The 23,005-nt window shown below is 36.8% G+C and overlaps 1 protein-coding gene across 2 annotated transcripts in view; it reads right to left on the bottom strand.

Moving 5' to 3' along the window:
- Window positions 1-23,005, bottom strand: part of AKR1D1 (aldo-keto reductase family 1 member D1) — a 42,959-nt gene that overhangs the window by 14,327 nt on the left and 5,627 nt on the right. Inside the window, exons 2-5 of one of the 2 annotated variants that reach the window (XM_032401165.1) lie at window positions 16,219-16,386; window positions 12,524-12,640; window positions 6,637-6,714; window positions 2,985-3,107 (exon numbers count right to left, since the gene is read on the bottom strand). In XM_032401165.1, coding sequence (XP_032257056.1) covers window positions 2,985-3,107; window positions 6,637-6,714; window positions 12,524-12,640; window positions 16,219-16,386 — 486 coding nt within the window. The remainder of the gene's footprint in view (window positions 1-2,984; window positions 3,108-6,636; window positions 6,715-12,523; window positions 12,641-16,218; window positions 16,387-23,005) is intronic. The other variant, XM_032401166.1, reaches the window with a different exon arrangement.

A 23,005-nucleotide genomic window follows, 5' to 3' on the forward strand; every position in this document is an offset into this window, starting at 1 on the left:
AAGGTGAAGTTAAGCTGGACAGAACCTGTGAAGGAAGACATTAACCCCATCCTGTGTCTTTCTGTAAAAAACGTGTTGAATTTTCACTGCATTAAATCAAACTCAAAAAATATGTTTTGATTCCTAAATCAGGACACCTGGGATTTAGGCATAGTGAATAGGGTTAGGAAAAACTGAAGAATTTGAAAATCTTTCCTTTCTCCCCACCTCCCTCCCTTCATTTGTTAGTAGAGTTAGGTGTGTGAGATTAAATAGCCTGAGGTAGATCCACAGTCTCCTTTGAATTAGGAATGGAAAACACTGCTTGACAAATTGCCCACCAGGAAGGCTTTCAGAGAGATTAAGCCAGGGATGGAGCCTGGAGACACATTTGTTTAGATAGACATCATGGGTAGTACTAAGGAAGCTTGGAATGCTCAGGCTCTGAGAATGAGTATAGAGTGCCCTTGTTCATAAAGTCTATGTGCCCTTGTTCATAAAGTTTATGTGCCCTTGTTCATAAAGTCTATGAAAAAATATAAAAATCTGCAAATTATACTTTAGATTTATTCTAATGGGAAAATTAGTTTTTAAATATGTGAATTTTGAATTTTGCAAGGTCTTCAGGTATGTACTCCTTATATATAAAATATGCCCACCCTCTATAAGGCCCACAATATGTCATCATGTTCCTGGACTGAAAGCTGTTTGAATGTGGGCACGGAAAGCTGCTCATTTTGTGTCTCTGGAGTAGAGGTAGTCCTACCCAGGGCACAGGGTAATGGCTGGTGGCCAGTAGACCTGCACTTGGATCTGTACCATCTCTAGAATATTGGTATATTCACCATGAAGTAAATGAACAAGCTTGGGATATGATTTTCCGATATGTCTTGTTTCCCTTGCAGGGTACATTTGTGAAGCTATTCATGATTCTTGTGCCAACATATCAGGGTATTTCCTCCTTGGCATGAGGAGACACACTGTCAAATTCGTATTCCATTTTTCATTCTGAGGTCAAAAATCTCCATCCTCCTTTGTATATTTGAAAGAAGAAACATGTGTCATTTTAACTTTTTATAACAAAATATTATTCTTGGGGGTGCAGGAGAAGGACGTGCTGGTGAGGTTAGAGTAGGAATAAAGGGATAGATTGAGATCAGTTAGGAAGTCAAGGGTTGTTGCTATCTGCTCCTTAGAGCATATGGTATAGTGTTGGCTTAGGTGTCAATTAGGAAGTAATACTTCAAATATATAGCAACACGTTTATTTTAGCTGGCTATTGTCATGATAGGTAATAATTCATTCTTTCTGTTATGAACTCAAGACAGTTTTGAGTTACTAAAAACAATGAATCAAGCAAACAAATCAACCATAACTCCAATACGTGAATATTTACCCTAAGAATATTTTTTTAATGTAGCTTCTTAGTGTTTTATGAAGTAGGGTGAAGAGAGTATCATTATCCCCATTTAACAAGGTGGGTAACAGTATTTTGTTGTGATTATAAAAGTAACATATGCTCGTTACAGAAGATTTGGAAAATACAGGAAAGCATAAAGAAGAAAACAAAATTCACTTGTCATTCATAGCCAGAGATAGCCACAGTTAGTATTTTGATATATTTCTTTCTAATATTTTTTCTATGCATGTTTTAAAATAATACATTCACATCAATACTGAATTACATTTTGTATCCTGGTTTTTCCCCTTAATATCATGGCCATTGCTCTTTTGCTCAAAAATGATACAAGAACATCTTTTATTAAGATTTTACATTACATGAGTTTTATAATTTATTTAAATATTCCCCCAATTTTTCATATTTGTGTTGTTTCCTTTCCATTTTTTTTGGCCTTTATAAACAGTACTGTGATAAATACACATAAAGGCTTTCAGATTTTTTTTTTTTTCACAAGGATAAATTCTTAGGAATATAAGACTGTGAACATTTTTTAAGGCTCTTGACACTTATTGCCAAATTGCTTTCCAGTAAGGCTGAACAAATTTGTACTTTCCAGCACTTTATCACTTGCTTATATGGAACATTATATTAAAAAATAAAACAAAAGCTTTGCTAATTTGATATACAGTGCGAAATAATACTTAAATTTAAATTTCTGTAATTACTAGTGCAGTTGAACATTTTTCATATGTTTACTAGTCTTGCAATTTGTCTTCTCGAATTTCTGTTCACAGTTCTTTTGCTCACTTTTCTGTTGAGCCTTAGTGTTTTATCTTTGAATTTTTCATTAATTTTTATTAGGGTTTTAATTCATAAGGATATGATCCCCCTCTTCTATTATATTTAAACTATAATTATCCATTTTTTGCTCTTTGTTTCTAATATTTTAGAATTTAATGTTTTTATGCTATTAAATATGTCAATTTCTTTTGTAATTTTCCCATGGCTTCATTTTCTATCTATAGCTCTAGAAAACTAAAATCGTTTTGTAGTATGCACAAGGGACTTCCTCTTTCTTCTTTAACCCCTGATTGAAGAGATACTAGGAGTAGGACATGAGGCAAAGATCTGTATTTGTTTCTACATAACTAGCCATTTCCTCCACACTATTTACTGAAAAATTCATCCCTTTGCCATTAGTTTGTGTTATTGTTTCTACATTAAGTTTTTATTACACTTGGGCCTGTTTCTAAGATATTTCTTATTTTCTATTAATTTGTATGTTGGTTCTTACACTAATCTTACATAATTTTAAGTGCTCTGTATATCTTAATATCTGGCAGATCTAGTTCCTCCTCATTATTTTTCTTCAAAAAATTTTTTGGATTATTTTTGCTTGGATTTGAACTTGCAAATCTTTTTTTAAGAGACATAAATTGAGAGGTGTCAAAAGACTTGTTCTCAGGGTCTTATAATGAGATATATGTAGAGTGACCACAAGATTTCTGACTCCTAGTCCAGGGTTCTCCTGTTAAGTAAATATTGGAATCTCCCCCTCCCCTCACAATCCCCCTCTCACCTCCCACCTCCCATCAAACTGTACCTGGTTGCTGACTGGCTTATATTTGAGTCCTGGTTTGTTCAAGATGAGCTCTAGCTGCCTGCGGTTAAAATTGGATACTCCAAGAGATTTCACCAAGCCAGCATCTTTGCAAGCTTCTAAAGCCTGTTGAGGAAAGGTCAAGGGGTTAAGAAAAAAGCCTCAAAACAAATGATAATGTTTATGAGGGTGACTATGAATCTTTAAGAAGGAAAGTCCTTGGTATATTAATAGGCATTCTGTGAAGAAAAAAAAAGTGAGAGAGGCAAGAATTCTATAATTGAATTAGTGTGGGAAATATTGTACAGCGTATCTTCCCCTAGCATTTTCACAATGTATACCAGTCCCTTAAGAATGATCTTATTTCTTGAAATCTGTTGAGATTTGCTTTATAGCATGGTACCTGATCCATTTTTATAAATGTCTGGGGTGTGTGAATATGTATATTTCCTTTTATTAGATATAAATCTCTCCTCTTGCTCTGTACCTCTCTCTCATGCATATATATATGTATATATATGTACATACATATATAAACACACACACATTATATGCAAAATTAGGTCTAGCTTTTCCTGGCTTCTCAATAATTTAAAGGACTATGTCAGAAATTTCCCACTATATTAGAAGACTTTATCAATGTCTTCTTATAGTTTATTGACTTTTGCTTTATATATTTTGAAGATATTTTATATGGTACATATGTGTTTAAAATTGGTGTATTTTCTTGGTAATTTGAATCTTTTATCATTATGCTATTTATTCTTCCCTATAAATTTTAGAATCAGCTTTTCAATTTCTTTTGGTATTTTGACTGGGATTCCATTGAGTCTTTCAATCAGTTTGGGGAAAATTAACAACTTAATGTATTCAGTCTTTCTATCAAAGAACATGATATATCTCTCAACTTATTTAAAGTTTGAAAAATTGCTCTCAGTAGTGGTACCTGGCTGGCTTGGTAGAGCATGTAACTCTTGATCTTGGGGCTGTGAGTTCAAGCCCCACATTGAGCATAGAGATTACTTAAAAATAAATTGTTCTCAGTAATGTATCACATAGTTTTTACTGTTTAAATCTTGCACTGATTTTGTTAAATTTATCTCTAAATACTTAATATCATTTTTAAAAAATTCAATTTCCAATTGTGTGTTGCTAACATATACTTTATATATAAATACAATTTTTATTTCTTGTCCTATGGGTTATTTACATGTATGCTTTTTAGTTTCCAAATATTTGATGGTTTATCAGATTGATTTTTGTTATTGACTTCAAATTTAATTCTAATTTTATCAGACAGACTTTGCATAAAGAATATTATTAAATGTATTGAGTTTTTTTTCATGTCTCAGGCAATGGACTATTTTGTTAAATGTTCTATGTGCACTTGAAAAATAGCATTTTGTTATAGTTTGTGAAGTATCTATAAATGTCAGTTATCAAGCTGGTTGATAATGTTCATATCTCTTCTATAGATTTCCATCTACTTATCTCAATTATTGAGAGAGAGGTTTTGAAATCTTTGACTATAATTGTATCTCTTTCTCTTTTCAGTTCTCTTCATTTAAGCTTCATGTATTTTGGAGTTCTGTTATTAAGTGCATAGATGTTTAGGATTGATCTCTTCATTATTATAAAATTTTGCTCTGAAATCTTTGCTGATATTAAAATAGCTACTCCAGCTTTCTTTTGATTACCATCAGCCTAGTATATCTTTTTTATCCTTTAAATTTTTTTTCTTAACCTTTTACTTCTAGCCTATTTGTGTCTTTTTATTTAAAATGGATTTCTTTAATATATATAGTGGCATTTTGCTTTTTATCTATTCTCATAACCTCTGCCTTTTAACTGAGTTGTTTAGACTATTTACATATATTGTGATTATTAATATAACTGAGTTTAAATCTCTTATCTTGCTCTTTGTTTTCTATTTTTCCCATCTATTCATTTTCCCTCTTCTTTTCCTGTCTTTTTCCTGATTTATTATTGTTTCTTCAATTTTTTTTCTTTATTGTCTTGTTTGCTATACTCAGGAAGTTTTAACATTTTCTCTGTAGTTTGATATTCTGAAATTTCACTGTAATGTATCTAGATAAGGGTTTTCTTTTCTCTTTGGTAATCCATGCCCTTTATCTCTTTTTTTTTCTTCAAATATTACCTCTTTTTCTTTTTTTTTCTGAGACTCCTATTGTATGAATACTAGAAATTCTAATTTTATCCTTTACATCTCTTAGCTTTTCTTTCATATTTAAAAAATTTTCTTGTCCTTTCCTTCTTCATATTGGGTGGTGGGGTTGCTCATCCTGATCTTTCAGTCTGATAGTTTTTCTTTGTCTATTTCCATTCTATTTTTATCCCATTGATTTCACTGTTTTACATTTTTCTAATTATTATTTTTGCTTGTTTTTTAAATAATGTACTCTTGTTCTTGTTTCATATCACTAACACCTTATCTCCTTGAATATATTAATTGGCTAAAAAAGTTAAAAATTCTTGGTCCTCTATTCTGTTTATGCTTGGATCTCTAATTAAGATATGATGTTTCTTTGTAAAATAAATGCCTTGTAATTTGGGGCTGTGAACACATTTTTTTCCCTGGGGATACAGGCTATGCTATAGGGCAGTCCCTTGGAAAGGAACCCCAGACTCCAAACCTAGTCATCTACAATGAGGTCAGGAATGAGTGTATGGTCTCTTGGGTGGAGAGCCCCAGGCATCAGAAAACCCAATCAATGCTTCCTCACCCCTCAAAACAACTCCACAATTCAGATAATCAGCTATAACTACAAGGGGGATGTCCATTAGAAAGAGGTACTTGTTAGAATGTAATTTCCCAGCCTTTGGAGTTTGGAATGGGAGAGGGAGGGAAACAACTGCCAGAGGTCAGATAGTAACTCATGTTTTTCTCAGCCTCTCACAAGTGCAGGATTTCAGTGCTACTCTGATTTGATTCCTGAAGACATCTGAACATGAGTCTTACATTTCTGCATGTGTGGAGCAGACAATATTTGTTCCAAGGCTATAGCAGGAGAGAAGAAAAAGCCAAAAGAACTCTAAGGTCCTCTCCTATGTTATCCTCTTATAACTTATTAGGCTGCCTTCTACTCTAGGTAAAAGCGGCCATATTACCTCATAAAGAAACCAGTTCAAAATATCTGTACCCCTCACCCCCAACATGAATCCATACAGGTTTTCTCATTACTTCCCCATCACTTTCCTAATCTTATGATCTTGGGGAAGGAGCCAACAGCTTGCTCAAAATTGGAACCAGAATTATTGTTTCAGTTTTTCACGTATCATTTTGTTTCTTTTAAACATCATATTAATGATTTTTATAAATTCAATTTGAGAAACTTCAAAAATTTGTGAATTTGTCACATTTATATATTTTTATTTACAGTTACATTAGAATTTATTTCCTTTCTTTTTCTTTCTACACTTCTTTCTCCTTTGGCATTCTTCTTTTCCATCAAAACAAAATCAAGAATTTTTCAGTGCAGAGAAGTCGGAATTTTACACATCTTTGGTTATGGTTAAAAATACCTGTTTCGAAATACCTTTCCATTAGGAGTAAAGGCCGCATCTTTCCATAAACTGAACAGGAAAAACAGTTTAAAAATACAGTCTTCAAGAAAAGAGGCCCATTTAAACTTACCTCCCAAGTGGCACACAGATTTGACTTGTGATATAACCATTTGCCATTCTCATCTTTAGGATAGATTTCATCTCCAGGCTACAAAAGAAAATGAACATAACTTATTTTATTTATATCTGGGAATTAAAATTATGGAATTTGAGTTGTCATTATGCCATATATCCTGGCCCTGGGAAAGCAATTCAATTTTAATTATTTATATATTTACATATAATAAATATGACACATTAATTTCATTATCTCATCCTGGCATTCATTTTCCTTTATTTATTGACAGATTATTATTGTTCTTAAACCATGAAGTTCTGTCATAATGAAAGGAATCTGTTCAACAGCCCCCCACCCTGACCCCAGCCATACTTAGACACAAAACTCACAGGTGTCTGTACTTTGCCCTAACTCTGTTTTTCTAGGTCATTTTTGGAAAGTAGACCCCAACTACAAAACATATTCTTCTCTAGCCTGACCACAACCCACATCCTGGAAGAGCCCTGGACAGAGCCCCTTGAAAAACCTGCCATCTCTTGTTCTACCTGGCCAAGAGTTGACCCCCTCCCCACCCTCCCACCCCCACCCATGGGTACAGCTATAACCCTCTCACATCCTTCAAAACCCCTTAAAAGGCCCAGCCTAACAGAAACTCGGGGCTGACACTTCTCTGGATATCTGGCCCCTCTCCTCCATTGGAGATTGAATAAACACTGTCCTGTTTATTGCTCTACTCTTTGCACAATTCTTTGCCACCCTCATCACCAGCCACTCTAACAATAACAAAATCACTCATAAATAAACAGTAGAAGTTGAGAATTAGGACTTTTAGGTTCAGTGTTTTGACCTAACCCTAACCCTTGCCAAAGTTGAGAACAGCAAATTTCTTACTCTGATAAGAAACCAAAGATCATCATTAAGGGTGAGAGGAAGTTCTCCAGCTAAGAAAAGTGTAGCTAATGAATGGAACACTTCCTAAGTATAAGGGAAAACTCAGCACATTACTTCTTAGTTCTGACTAATCTGCTCTGTGGTTCTCTTCTTTCCCTTTCCAGCCCTCCAGGAGTTTAGCATCTGTTTTTCTACTTCACAAATTGTTTCAGTATCAAACCTAGTTTTTGGGTGATCCTTTTCCAACTAAGACTGACCATTGGTTTTCAGATTTTTCCTTTCTCACTATATCTAAAAATGGGACCCATCTGTTACGGGCTTGGAGATGGCGGGATAGAGAGAAATAAAGATGATTTCTAGGCTCCTTGGTTGGCTGGTGGTGATCATTCCCTGAGTTTAGGCTAGCCATCAAGAGTTTTGTTTTGAATATTTTGAGACTGAAATGGCAATTAGACATTCACTGGGTATGTGAGGAGGCAATTAACAGAGAAGTCTGAGAGAGGCTCGGAGAGCTTGACTGCAGACAAATTTGGGAGTCCTCAGCATATAAAGTGGTATTCAATCCATGCAACTGATCACATTTAGAGAAGGTGCGGCCCAGTAAGACAATATTGAGGATAGAGTACTGGGCATTATGACATTTGGAGGTTGACAGGGAAGAAGCTGTCAAAGATCTTGAGAGGGTGATATCATAGAACCATGAGCTGAAAATGTTTAAAGAAAAAGGTAGTAGTCACCTGTATTGAAAGAGATCAAATAATATGGGGACAAAGTGTCTTTTAGATTTGGATGACAGGATGGAAGTCTGTAGGCCTTGATAATAGGAATTCTTTGTTGAAAATTAAGCAACTGGACAAAATCACTTATACTCTTAAAAATTTAAAAAATTTTTCCTTCTGTCATCTCACTTGAATGAAACTTCTTCCTGGTGATAATATTTTCTCCATTGTCCTTTTTAGTGCAAACAATTTCTTCTCAATTCCTCCTATCTCACTGAGAACAGGAAAAGGGCTCCTTTCTCCTCAATGCCCCATAATCATTCATGTTAATTACCCTTTCTATCTCTGATTTCTAAGCTCTTTGACCTTCTCAACACTTATGACCCACATTTTCACTCCAGTCTTTCTCTATATTTCTTACCTTTTGTATTTCCTAGTTTTACTTCTGTTCTGAAGTGCCTTTATGCCTCCATTATGAACTCTGTTAAATAATTTTTACTTCTCCAGATTTTAATTAAGTCCTTATCAAGTCTGCACCCATGTTAAATATTTCTATGATGCCTCCCTTAAGCTTCTGCTGTGTCTACTTTACTAATCCATTCATTCTGATAAACCCATTGTCTTTGTCCTCTATTCCTGCTCCTTACTGTAATACCTTGCTAGAAAAATAATCCAACCCTCTAGAAACCCATGCTATTGACTCTCATTCCTGCTCAGCAGTAACTTCATTCATCTTTTAAAAATGTCTTATTGTGGGGCGCTTGGGTGGTGGAATCGGTCAAATGTCAGACTCTTGGTTTCAGCTCAGGTCATGATCACAGGGTCCTGGGATGGAGCCCCGAGTCCAGTTCCACATGGAGTCTGCTTGAGATTCTCTCTCCTTCCCCCTCTGTTCCCCCCCACAACTCATGCTCTCTGTCTCTCTCAAATAAATAAATCTTTTAAAAAATTCCTTAAAGATGTTTTATTGTGATTTTTTGTATTTTGTTGTTCTAAAATTGTGTCTGCTTGTTAACTTGACATTTAAAAAAATATTTCAGTGCTAAAATATTTTAGCAAGAAAGATTTCTTGTTAAAAAAAATCATGAGATTCAAAAAGCATGTGATATTTTGGCTTCAAAGATTGATTTCTCAATTATAGGAATTATAGGTTCATGTGTGAAGTAATGTCATTAGAGTGTGTCATTTCTCACCGTTAAAAGTTTTACTGTCTCTCTGCATCCTTGAGCCTTGATTCCACCCAAGAATAGGAGTGGAAATTCTCTGTTTACCTTTCCCAAAAAGATTTTACAAATCATTGGTCAGTCACAGAGAAGTAAATTTCATTTTCTCACTTTTAGATATAGGCTCTTTCCAAATCTTTAAGACTTAGCTTAGAAATCTACCATTGGAACACGAGTGAAGTTAGTTGTGTGAGGATGAGGGCTGAGGTTATAACTCCCAAGAACCTGAAATATAAAAAATCACTATAGTTTACAGGGTATTGGGATTGCTAGATTTGGGAGGACAAGTATGGGGGTTGGCATCTGGGAACCCACCATCTGGTCCCATTCTAATGGAATTTAAATCTGAGTGAGTTACTTCCTTGTTTGGGTCCTCAACTTTCTCTTCTGTGAAATTAGGTTATTGGGATATCTTATTACTAAGGTTCCCTTCCACCTAAACATTTCAGAATATTATCTTTCATTTATTATCTATAAAATGTTAGACTGTGCCAGTAATGTCACATATGTAATTTTATGAGTCCTCACAACAAGGTAGTTGCTATTGTCTCCATTTTACTGATCATGAAATTGAAGTCCAGAAAGAACCAAAAAAAAAAAAGAAAAAGAAAAGAAAAGAAAGATCAAAGTGACTATTGCTAGTAAGCAATAAAGCTGAAAGTCAGTTCCTCTTCTGTGTGACTCCAAAGCCCATACAGACTTTTTCCACTGCACCATGTTTAGGTGATATGGAAAGAGATCAGGTAATAACCTGACCAGGTCATCTGGCTTGTATGTGACACAGCTGGGACTCAAACTAGGCAGCTTGCCTCTGGAGCCCATGCTCCTTACCACTATGCTTAGTGGCCTCTAATCAATTACAGTAGAAATCTGTTATTTTGTTTTCTATCATACCTATGCTGTCTCCTCTGGAGGAGCTCTTTCCATGTTGTTTGGGTGGGCTGACCCAGCTCTTATTCTTGGTCATAGATGTCAGTCAGTCACCCATTTGGCCCTGAGCAAAGATTAGTCGGGAATAGGTACAAGACCAAAGGAAGGCTAGTCAGTATTTCTCCAGAGGTTTAATACATGGTCTCTCTTTGAATTCTCATGTTGTGTTGACAGTGTAGGCTTGGCATGTCAATGGCCATTTTGCCATCATATAGAGAAGGATTTTTGAGAAGGAAGCCAACCAAAACAGAGATAAAGGGCCAGTTTCATTGTTTGACCTTCTGGATCCAGCTGTGCCTGAATTAGATAGCCCTTGGAATTCTTAACTCCCTTTCTAGCTAACAACAATTTGAGTTGGATTTCTGCCATTTATAACAAGTTCTGACTAATACAAAGATGTTGGGGTATGGCGAGTAATGGGTCAAAAATGGGAAATTGGTTAGGTCAATATGGGATTGTGGACAGTGAGAAGTATCCTGCCTCCAGCTGAGAATTGGCAATCCTTGGTCTGCAATAGCATAGAATAGAATAGCATAGAATTTTTGCTTTGTTCTGTCTTGAGACTCAGACAAATGGGCCTACTAATGTTGGAGCTTTAGGGGACTTAGTAGAAAACCACCGGGTATTAGAATTTGTTGGCCATTTTTGCAGTCATCAGGTAGGTCTTGAAGAAAGATGTGTTTGTTGCTACTGCGCTTGTAAGATGAGAGATAAGATGCTATTTTGCTAAAATGGGTACTCTGTACTTTTGGATGTCATCCAAGATGACAGAAGTTCAGATCTAAGCCTTCTGGAGATAGAAAAGTTAGTGATAGCCAAGGCAAGAAGGTAAAAATCCTAGAAGGAAGTAATATTGGACTTTAGGAGAATTCTGGTTGTGTCTGAAGACAAGATCTCAGACCACAGATGCCCTACTGGACAAAGGTGCACCATCCAATGAGATGCAGACTGGGTACAAGGAACACATTAGCTGTGCCTGCCTGTTTGATATTATTTCAAGTCAGATGGAGGTCAGTAAGCTGAAGATGGAGCAGATGAGTAAAACAAGGAAGTTCTTTACTAAGAGACAGAAACCATAGGCCACAGGTTAGATATAGGAAATGTGACCCTATTAGATTTCTAGTTTTAATTACTCATTCATGGACCTGACTGAACGTGAATTTACTGAAAGCCTATTACATTTTAAGGGATATTGCCTTATCCATGAAATCTCAATCTGACCATAAAAGCCTATGATTACCAAGGCCATTGTGAAGCCCCCAAACCTATATCTACATGAAGTAGGAGGCAAAAGGGCAATCTTTCCCAAAGTCCATCTTGGATGTGACCACAGAGGAGAGCCAACAAGGAAAGTGTTTCCAGAGAACAGAACAGGGGAAGCCAGGTTGGCTGCATAAAAGAATTCTGGCCACTGTACAATGGCAGAGTCTTTGTTCTTCATGACTAGCAGCGGGATCTGATTTACCTTGTGGACAAGTGGCCAATTTTATTTTTCAGTCTCTCCTACCCTCAATGAAATTTTAAAACAGTGACTGTTCTTTAGCAGTGTATATACAGGTGTGTTGTGGGTGGTTAAATTAACAAGTCCATAGACTGAGAAAGTTCAAAGAAGGAGTGAATTTGAACTAGAGGAATAGATATCACATAGATGCCCTGATCTTGGATCTGGCTCCAAAAACCCGACTATTCTTTGGGTTATTTCTTTTTGGAGGAGGTGGAGGGTGAGTAAGTTTTCAGTTGTATATATTATGTTGCATTATGTTCTGCAGGGACATTTTCATGACTGTGTGAACAGGAAGAAGGGTTTGTCTGAATGCCAGGTAACTAAAATGTAGAGTACAGGTAGGGAACTACATGGCGGTTTGATGGAGAGACAACTATAATTGTAAAGACCAGACATAATAGCAGGTGCATTGGATTATGAATCAAGAAGCTAGGGTTCCAGGCCTGAGTCTGTTACACATAATCTTTATAGACATTTGTTGGGGTTGGTCAGTACTATCTGATTTATAGCAACAAAACACCTTAACACTCTATGGTGATAAGTAATAAACTAGCTTCATAGCTTCACATGCACAGCTACAGGCTCATGGTTGACAAAGAGCAGAGACCTAACCTTTAGGCATCTGAACTGACCTTGAAAGCCATGGGTATTTCAATGATGTAAAGATCCACATAATCTAGCTGAAGGGTATTAAGTGTCTTCTCCAGGGTTGGACGGACCATCTCTGGGTCATGCCTTGTAGCCCACAGCTGAAAGAATAAAAAGGTGATAGTTAACTAACATCTACACTTTTTTTTTTTTTTATAATAATGAAGCCCTTTATTCTTAACAAAGCACTCATATACATTATTCACTCATTTCATTTTACAAAAATATCTTTATGCTGCAGTGTCATCTGGGTATAGGATGAGCTCATATAACTCTTGACACCTGGAGTATACTTTATCCAAAAATAGTACCAGAGACTTGCAGATCCACTTGAAGCACAGAGTACCTAGGTCGGTGACAAAGTTTTGCCCTGCTCCCTGATAACTTCTGAACTGACCCTCAGCACTTTCACTTCTCCTCATTGTGTAGATAGGGAACATGTATCTGACTAGCTGGTTGGGCTTAGTGCTTTATTTTCATGACACTCTGATAAAAGATGTGCGTTAGTGGAACAAGAAATATGGTTGTGGGAGTGAATTCACTGGATCCTTCACCTTGTGACAGGGGGTGCAGAAGTTGGTGAAACTTTAAATTATTGCAAATGTTTAGATTTTCTGTTCCTTTGTTCTCATTTGGTCCTACTCAGACCCCAGGGAAATTCTGTCAGTTTTTACTAAGAAATTACTGGCTATCTGGCTAAACTGGTAATGTCACCAAAATAGTGGTGTGGAAGACACAGTCTGGTCCTCTCCAATAAAGGTCAATAATTTGACAGCTATCCACAGATGAAAATGGGGAGATGGTCAAACAGTACAAACTTTCAGTGATAAGATGAATAAATTCTGGGGATCTAATATAAAACATGGTGATTATAGTTAACACTACTATATCATATATTTGAAAGTTGCTAAGAGAATAGATCTTAAATGTCCTCACCACAAAAAGGAAATGGTAATTATGTGATATGATGGAGGTGTTAGCTAACACTATGGTGGTGATCATTTTGCAATCCATAAGTGTATCAAATCAACATGGTGCACACCTTAAGTTTACAAAATGTTATATGTCAATTATACCTCAATGAAGCTGGAAAAAATAAAATAAACTTGGCTTAACAAAAAAAAAAAACAGAAAGAAAATGAAATTACTCAATCTGTAAAGTGTTAGGTAATGAAAAATTAAGGCTTAGGTTGTCGGACTAGAGCATGTGTACCCTCAAGGTCTCTAAAGCATAGGGTACTGAAGGATCCTCAGAACTTTGGGATAAGTTAATACATCTTCTTGGAGCATCAAATTTGTTCAAAGTGTTTTTGGGGAAAAAGTTTACATTTCTGTACCCTTTTTGTCACAAGGGCAAGCAAAATTGGTAAAATTTGATTTTTCTCTATGTTGGACAATAATTTTTTTTCTTGCCTTAAATTCAAAAAGAATAGACAACAATGTGGAAAGAGTGTGGAAAAATGTGTTTTTGTCATTACTGTGGGACCCTTTGGTGTGTTATTGCTGCCATCCCATCTAGCTGAAAATTCTGTTTTATACATTTTAATTTATTTTTATTCAACAAACACATATAGTCCTGGCTCTGTGCCAGGTACTATGTTTAAGTGCTTTGTAAATGTTAACTCATAGCAACTTTATGAAATAGATGACTTAATTTGGTTCCATTTTTCCAATATGATAGATATTGCAACAGTGTTAACTGTTTACCAGGGGAGATAAGAAAAGTTTTTTGGTTTGTTTTTCTTCGTGGTAACTTAAAAACCCAATTTTTACATTGAAACAAAATGAAACAAATGAGAATATATTATGGGGGGGAAATGTAAAAGTCTGAAAAAATTTTAGGATAAGACATAAATCTTTAAAAATATTTCTCGCTTCAGGCAGGCTGCTTTGGCCTACGTTCTCAGGATCTGAGTTCAAGATTATTCTTCACCAGAAACATTTTGGGAGCACCAGGTTAAGGTTTGGTGTTTACTCTAAGGAGAGACTGTAATAATAAAATCTTAAGGAATAAAAATTGTAAAGCTATAATAAAGTAAAAATCTTCAGGCTGATATTTTGGGGTAGTGGTTATATGTGGCCCCTTGGAATCATAATCCATAAGTGGCTGGAGACCTGGGGAACCACAAACTCCTAGGGAGCTTGGCAAGGAGCCTGAGTGGGGAGCTGGGAGGAGGGGGGTGCCTGGGGGAGTGAATGAAGTCAGAAACAGTATCTTGGTCTCTTTTAGAACACTCAGGAGAATTGTATTACATGTTTTCCAAAGTTGTACAGCTTTATTTCTGCAAAGCTGTCTATAAATATGCATCCTGTATTTCCACTGGCTTGCATTTTAATCATGATGCTTTATCTTTCTGATTGCTCTTTAGTGGATAGTGATTTCTAATGTTGGAAATTTCATATGCTCAAAAGTAGAGATATAAACAAAATGTCATATATCCACACAATAGAGTATTATTTGGCCATAAAAAAAGAAATGAAATTCTCATATATGCTATAACATTAATGAACCAAGAAAATGTTATACTAAGTGAAAGGAGCTAGATACAAAAGGCCACATGTCATATGATTCGATTTTTCTGAAATGTCCAAAATAAAAAACTATAAAGACAGAAAGCAGATCAGTAGTTGCCAGTGATGGGGGTGGGGGGAGAGAAGGAAAAATGGGAAAAATTGGAGTGATGGAAATATTCTGGAATTAGGTGGTAGTGATGGTTGTGCCACTTTGTGGATACATGAAAAGCCACTGATTTAAACTGATGAATTTTATGGTATGTGAACTGCAGCTCAATAAAAAAATTAGCGATCTGTGGACAAATAGGCATAGAAAAAAAAAAGAAGGCTGCCCTTTTAAAGAAAGCTTTGGCAAATGCTTATGTAATATGAACCACCTCCATCCACCCTCTCTTGCCTCTACTCCCCAATTTTTCTGCTTTGTAGATTTGGCTCTTCCCATATTGTCTTTTTTTTTTTTAATTTTTTTATTGTTATGTTAATCCCCATACATTACATCATTAGTTTTAGATATAGTGTTCCATGATTCATTGTTTGTGCATAACACCCAGTGCTCCATGCAGAACGTGCCCTCCTCAATACCCATCACCAGGCTAACCCATCCTCCCACCCCCCTCCCCTCTAGAACCCTCAGTTTGTTTTTCAGAGTCCATCGTCTCTCATGGTTCTTCTCCCCCTCCGATTTCCCCCCCTTCATTCTTCCCCTCCTGCTACATTCTTCTTCTTCTTTTTTTCTTTCTTAACATATATTGCATTATTTGTTTCAGAGGTACAGATCTGAGATTCAACAGTCTTGCACAATTCACAGCGCTTACCAGATCACATACCCTCCCCAGTGTCCATCACCCAGTCACCCCATCCCTCCCACCCCACCCCCCACTCCAGCAACCCTCAGTTTGTTTCCTGAGATTAAGAATTCCTCATATCAGTGAGGTCATATGAACTTCCCATATTGTCTTAAATCAATGCCCATGTATGAAGAAGGAGCTTTGCCCTAACTTTCAACAGGCTAATTAATCAGTCCCTGAATTCTGGGCAAGAATGAGGAATTTGGGAGTTGAGAACTCGCTTGGTGAGAACTCTTGGTGAGCCCAACATTCTTTAACAAAGTGATATAAGATCCATTATTAATATAAGGAGTTGGAGGGTGAAGGGATGATCTTACCTTTCCACAGTAGAAAATATCCTCCCTCCGCACCTTTCCTTCTGCTATCTTCTCCCTGATGGCCTCCCCCACTTCGTGCTCATTCTGGTAGATGTAGGCCCCGTCAATGTGCCGGTACCCTGAATCAATGGCGATCTTCACTGACTTCGCACAGGTCCCCTTAGGGGTCTGAAATGGCAAAGGGGTTGTTGTAGGGAAGAGAAGAAGTGGATCTTTCCTTAATCATTCTTTTATTTTTATGTTTTTAATTTTTTAAAAGATTTTATTTATTTATTTGACAGAGAGAGACACAGCGAGAGAGGGAACACAAGCAGGGGGAGTGGGAGAGGGAGAAGCAGGCTTCCCGCGGAGCAGGGAGCCCGATGTGGGGCTTGATCCTAGGACCCTGGGATCATGACCTGAGCTGAAGGCAGATGCTTAACCAACTGAACCACCCAGGCACCCCTCCTTTACTTTTTTTTTTTTTTTAAAGATTTTATTTATTTATTTGAGAGAGAGAGAACAAGAGAGAGAGAGCACATGAGAGGGGGGAGGGTCAGAGGGAGAAGCAGACTCCCTGCTGAGCAGGGAGCCCGGTGCGGGACTCGATCCTGGGACCCCAGGATCATGACCTGAGCTGAAGGCAGTCGTTTAAGCAACTGAGCCACCCAGGCACCCCCAGGCACCCCTCCTTTAATCATTATTCATCAGGATACTCTGCACATAGACATTGTTTTGCAACAAAAATGACAAATTCCCAATTACATGCTGTTGTGATTGGAAGATGATGTCTGAAGGCTGAGGACACTGACCTCACAGAGAGTTTCCTTCACACCCTCAGTGGGGGACTCCTTGCATACCAAGTCTGCCCTAGCTTTGTGGCCTCAGAAACATAACTTGATCAGTTTTACCAGTGACAAGAGATTTCATAACAGCTATGTTATAGGAAGGCACAAGTTCATTGAAGAAGACTCCATTATAAATCAAAGTTTTGGAAAAACAGAGATACATCCACAGAATGGAATATCATTCAGTAATAAAAAGATGTAAAAACTGTAACTTTTTTGTTATGTAAATGTAAATGTAAAAAATACATGAAGTACTGCTATAGCCACATGGGTGAATATCAAGACAATTATACTAAGTGAAAAAAGCCAGATGAAAAATATATTATGATTCCATTTATATAAAATGCCAGAAAATGGAAACTAATGTATAGTCCAGATGCAGGTCAGTGATTACCTGGGGTGGGGGACAGAACGGGCATGGAGGCAGGGATTACGAAAGAACACAAGGAAACTTCTGCAGTGATGGATATGTTCACCATCTTGATTATAGTGATGGCTTCATGGGTGTACATATGAGTCAAACTCAACCAAAATGAATACTTTAAATATGTACAGTTTATTGTATGTCAACTATTCCTCAATAAATTGGGAAAGAAGAGTGTTGGGGGGGCGTGTTAGATTTTCAAGGTATATTTTTATCAAATTTGTTAGCCAAATCTTTGTTTTATTAACTTACCTGAAGCATAAGAATAACATCTCCCCTGGACATTGACAGAACCAAAAGACCTGACAAACTCTTGACACTGGAAGTATAAGTTATCCATTCTTCAGATTGCACATAAATTGCTGCTCTTTAGTTATGATGACATTTTAAATACACATGAGTGTGTCTCACTTTAGTTACATTTTTTCTTAAGGAGAATGGAAGCCTTGATGGATATTTCCATCAAGACAAGCATCTAGTCTCGCTGAATAAAATGTGCAAATTATCTTTTAGGTTGTGTGTGGAGGAGAGGATTAATCTTATTTGTAGATTTTAATTGACCTCATATTCAGATGGTGACCATTCTGATCTTGTTCACAAATGTTGAGAACTACTTGTGCTTGCTTCTATATCTTCGGTGTTCTAACCAAATGCTTGACAAATCTCAACAGACCTGTGAATTCTGGCCCATAGAAATTGATTTATTGAGAATGAGTGAGACAAGAAATCTCTTGCATTTCTAGTGACTTTATAGTCCAGGGCTGGAAATAAAAAGCACTAGAAGCATAAATTATATTTTCTTTCCCTACTTCAGTTGAAAGTCATCACTATTGAGAAGAGGATATGAAAAATGAACAAATTGGCTACACAGATGTTATTAGAAAATAGGATTCATAGTCACAAATATCAAATAGCTAGGAAAAGAGACACACATTCCAGGAATGTCAGAAATACCTCTTTGGTTTCTTAATTGACAACATGATTAATAGAGCTTGAATAGAAATTGAGGCCAAAAAGCCCCACAAAAGACCCTGTAAAATGAGATGTTACGGACGACAGCAAGTGTGACAACAAAGGTATACTGGAAGAGGAGGCTTGGGGTAGAATCCAGAAATTTAAGGGAAAAAAATAAAAATATTACTTCCATTATCAGGTATATACATAGTATTAATGAAAAAAATAAAGCTTCATATGAAATGGTAAAACATAACCTCAGAAATAGCACTGAGATTTTGTGAATCTGGAATTGATAAATGTAAGTATAGAACTCAAATAGGTTTAATACAAGGGGAAAACCCCAAAACAATGCATATTAAAGTATATACTTATATTTTCAAAGATCAACCCAAGACAAGAGACACAGGAGAGAGCATTTAGGATAAAGAAGATGAGAAAGACAAACACTAAATTAGGAGCGTGGTACTGACCCTTAGCCTGAAGTAACATATGAATGATGCTTTATTTCATAAAGACATGGCACAGAAGCAAGTTATAGCAGTGAGTCTTCTATTATTCAGCTACCATTAAAGAGCCTTTTCTAAAAGCTGAATATCTGATACAGTCTTTGCTTGCTAAAAATATTTTCCCTCAGATGGCAGAAGCAGCAATGAGGTGAATTACTATTTTGGACTTAATTCTAATCAATATGGAGGAACTAGCTGGAAATGTGGATGTGAGAAAAATGCTTCTTTATAATTCTTAAATGTAGCATAAGAGAACTGTATGTACATTCTGACAGATTCTTTAAGAAAATTCAGATTCTTTAAGGAAAACTCAGAAAGATAAAAAAAATACCATATCTGGAGACTTAAATAAATGATATGATAGTAGAATCTTAAATGCAAAATTTTGACTCCACCATTAAGGATGATATCAGTGAAATAAAGAATTTTGTTTCCAAAAATAGTCAACAGCACCCTTCCTCTACTTAAGAAAGGGGAGAGTCCTATGAGGATGTGGTGCCATCTTCCAGGATGTAACACATACCCTAGGTCAACATCCATTATATGGTGTTGTGTCCCCAATAAGTCGAATACACAAGTCTGAAAACGCAGTAGGAGTGGTTCAGCTTAGCATTACTCCCTTTGACTCACTTAGAAAATGAGTACTTCTCATCCCTGAATTTGAGGCTCTGTGGATCCTGGTTCCTAGCCTTAGTTCCCAGGGGAACCCAGACTCCTTATTTCAAGAGTTCAGTATTTGAAGAAAGATGTTGCCATACTGTCAGGGGTAAGTGACTTTATCCCAGGAGGAGATAGGGTTCCTTCACTGTTACATGATGAGCCAGGGAGGAAAACATTGGGCACCTAGGCCATCCAATGATATACCCCTTCCCACTTTTGCTAGTTAATGGATAAGAGTAGCAGCCATGATCTGAGAAGGATAAGTGGACCAGAGACTCAGACAACTTGAGAGATGAGGATCTAGGTTATAATATTTCATAAGCCATCTAGATCAGAAGAGATGTTGGTTAAGGGTGAAAGAAATCTAGAATGGGTAGTCCAGGAGGGAGATAAGTTGCAACTTGAATATAGCTTTAGTGGCAGGAGCTATTTCATCCTGTTAACCTACCCGTTTAAAAACTTTACCAGGAGAGAGACCAAACAAAATTCTGGAAGAGTTTTCCCAGGGGTGAACTTAGAATACAAAGCCAGTAGGTTCAGTTGGCACCAGGGGTAAACTGTAGTGGCTGTCATGATGTACCACAGGATAGAGGCACTCATTTGCTCAGCTGCCACCAGTATTGGCTGCTGGTTACTCACATCTGATCCCCTCTATGAATGATACAGGGCATAACAGCCTGGCTCCCTCACCTCAACTCAGCACAACTCTGTAGCACCATTCCAGAGCTCCCTGTGGGACTAATGAGCACCTGGATCACAGTGCAATTCTCCACACTGAACAAACCTACTTTTCTTACTTCCCTAAAGGTCTGATTCCTGGGAGTACTCCCCACTAAGCCTCCTGCATGCAAATCTTGTTCTCAGAGGCTGTTCTCCAGAGTGGCCAACCTAAGACACTAGGGTAAAGAAGGATTTCTTAAGCTACAGAAGTACTAATCTAATGATACATTAAGAGTGATAAACGTGACCACGTTAAAATCAAGAAACTCCATTCATCAAGACACCATTAAAAGTGTAAAAAGACAAATAGGAGGAGATATTTTCACATAGATATAACTGACAGAGGACTCATCCCAGATCTTTTACAAATCCACTATCGATAAGAGAAATCCAATAAAGAAAAATGCACAGATGGCATAGTCACTTCGCAAAAGATATCAAAATGTTTAATAAAAATATGAAAAACTGGCCAATTTTATCTAGAGTAAAGGAAATGGAAATTTAACCACAATAAGAGATTATTCCACACTTACTAGAACTGCATAAATTAAAAAGACACCAAGTGTTGGTGAGAATGTGGAGCAGGGGTACTCTCATACATTGTTGGAAGGAGTGCAAATTATATGAATACCTTGGAAATTATTTATATTGACATCATGTCCTAAAATTGAAGATACTGTACTGGATGGGAGAACAGTCCCACTCCTATGTGTATATCTTAGAGAAACTCATACATATGTACAATAAGACCTATGTAGGACTTTGAGCAATAGTGTCTGCAAAGTCCCAAACTAGAAGCAATTCAAATGCCCATCAACAGTAAAATGGTTACCGGCATGTTCTTATAATTAAGCAATCACAGAGTAATAAAAATGGTCAAAGACCATGATTAATAACATGGGTGAATTTTACAACATTATATTTAGAAAAAGAAGCAGAAAAAATGCATCCAGTGTTTCTATTCATATAAAGTTCAATAATTGTATAGAAATGTATGTTAGAGTTGTATAACTCTTAGAAAAGAGCAAGAAAATCATCACCATAAAGTTAGAAGAGCAATCCCCTCTTGAGGGAGGAAGGCTTTCAGGTTGAGAAAGGCACACACAGAGTTTCTGGGGTTTGGTATGTTCTAATTTTGGATCTTATAGCTAACAGATGTTCACTATAAAAGTATTTGTCCCTCCTTAAGTCCCCTGTCTTCCAAAATTTTAACTGTTAAAAAAAAGAAAAGGAGGTAGATCAAAAATAAGAGGTATGTGACTCAATAAGTTTCAAAGCCTTAGATTTGAAGAACTTGGGACTAAAGCCTCATTTTTGGCCTTGGATCGACCATCTGCTCTCCTTAGCCTAGATCCAATTGGTTGCCAGCTTTGTAGAGCTTCCCTCAATGATGTGTGGCCTTCAGCCAAGTTACTTCCTTCCTAGGCTCCAGCCAAATTAGTTTCCTCACAGCTATCAACCGCATTCAAGTCTTTGTTCTTTTTTGCCTGATTTATTTGTAGAAGCCTTCTCACCTGATCTATATGTGTTGTCTCTTCTCATTTTAATTCATTGTAATTTGGGCAGGTTAATATTTTTGAAAATAAACCTATGTTTTACTCCCTGGTATTTTTTTTTACCCCCAACTGCCCTCCCTCCTCACACCATTTTTTTGCAGGTTGATGTGCAGCACTAATTGCTTCTGGAGAGGAATGGGGTGCAATATATATATATATATATATGGAAGGGGTGCAATATATATATATGTATTTATATATGGTATATATATATATGCTATATATATATATACAATGGTATGCATATATACACCATATTCCATATATATATGGAAGGAGTGCTATATATATATATGTGTGTGTGTATATATATATATATATATATATATATATATAAAACAAAATGCAGAGGTCATTTCTTTGTGTTTGATTTTTGAAAGCCAAGGCTTCTGTGGCAGGTGTGTGAGGGTGAGGGGATCACAGGTACTGGAAGGAACTCAGGATATATACTATACTAATAGTAAAAATAAACACCAACTGAATTCTTGACCTTCAGAATATTAGCCCACAGAGCATTTTACAAAACTATAAATGAGTTGCTATTACTGGAAATTAATAATTACTTATAATATTTTCTGAAAACTGTTAGAAAATCAGGCCATGCTGGACTCTGGCTTATGCATACAATCGGCTGTAATGGAGAAAGTTGCTATCCTTGGACTGGTCAGTGGGATCTCTGGTTCTGCTTATTCTTGCACTCATGCCTGCTATCAGAATGGGAAAGCAGGACAAAATGGAGAAATAGACTTAGCTCCCCAGGACACTTAATTGTGCTTCCTGCCTGGTTCCTGGTCTCTCTTAAAGAGAGGCTATAGAACCACCATCACCTCTGACAAAGATTTTTTGCCTTTGCCTCATCCAACTTCAGCAAGAATCCTAATAAGTCAGTTTAGCAACAACCCCCCACCCTCCATATCTGATCCCCCTCCCTGTCTAATCAGGTTCCTCATCTGCCACCATCGCCCAGGCGATGTCTAGTTGGCTAGCAAGAATCCCCCCTTATCCCTGATGTTTCCTCTCAGTAATTTTCCATCCACTGACCTTGGCTATAAATTCTCACTTGCCCATGCTGTATTTAGAGTGGGAGCTCAACCTCTCTGCCCCCCACCCCCTGCAAAATCCCAACGCAGTGGTTCC

This window comes from Phoca vitulina, unplaced genomic scaffold (genome assembly GCF_004348235.1).
Source record: "Phoca vitulina isolate PV1807 unplaced genomic scaffold, GSC_HSeal_1.0 scaffold4, whole genome shotgun sequence".
Classification (NCBI taxonomy): Eukaryota; Metazoa; Chordata; class Mammalia; order Carnivora; family Phocidae; genus Phoca; species Phoca vitulina.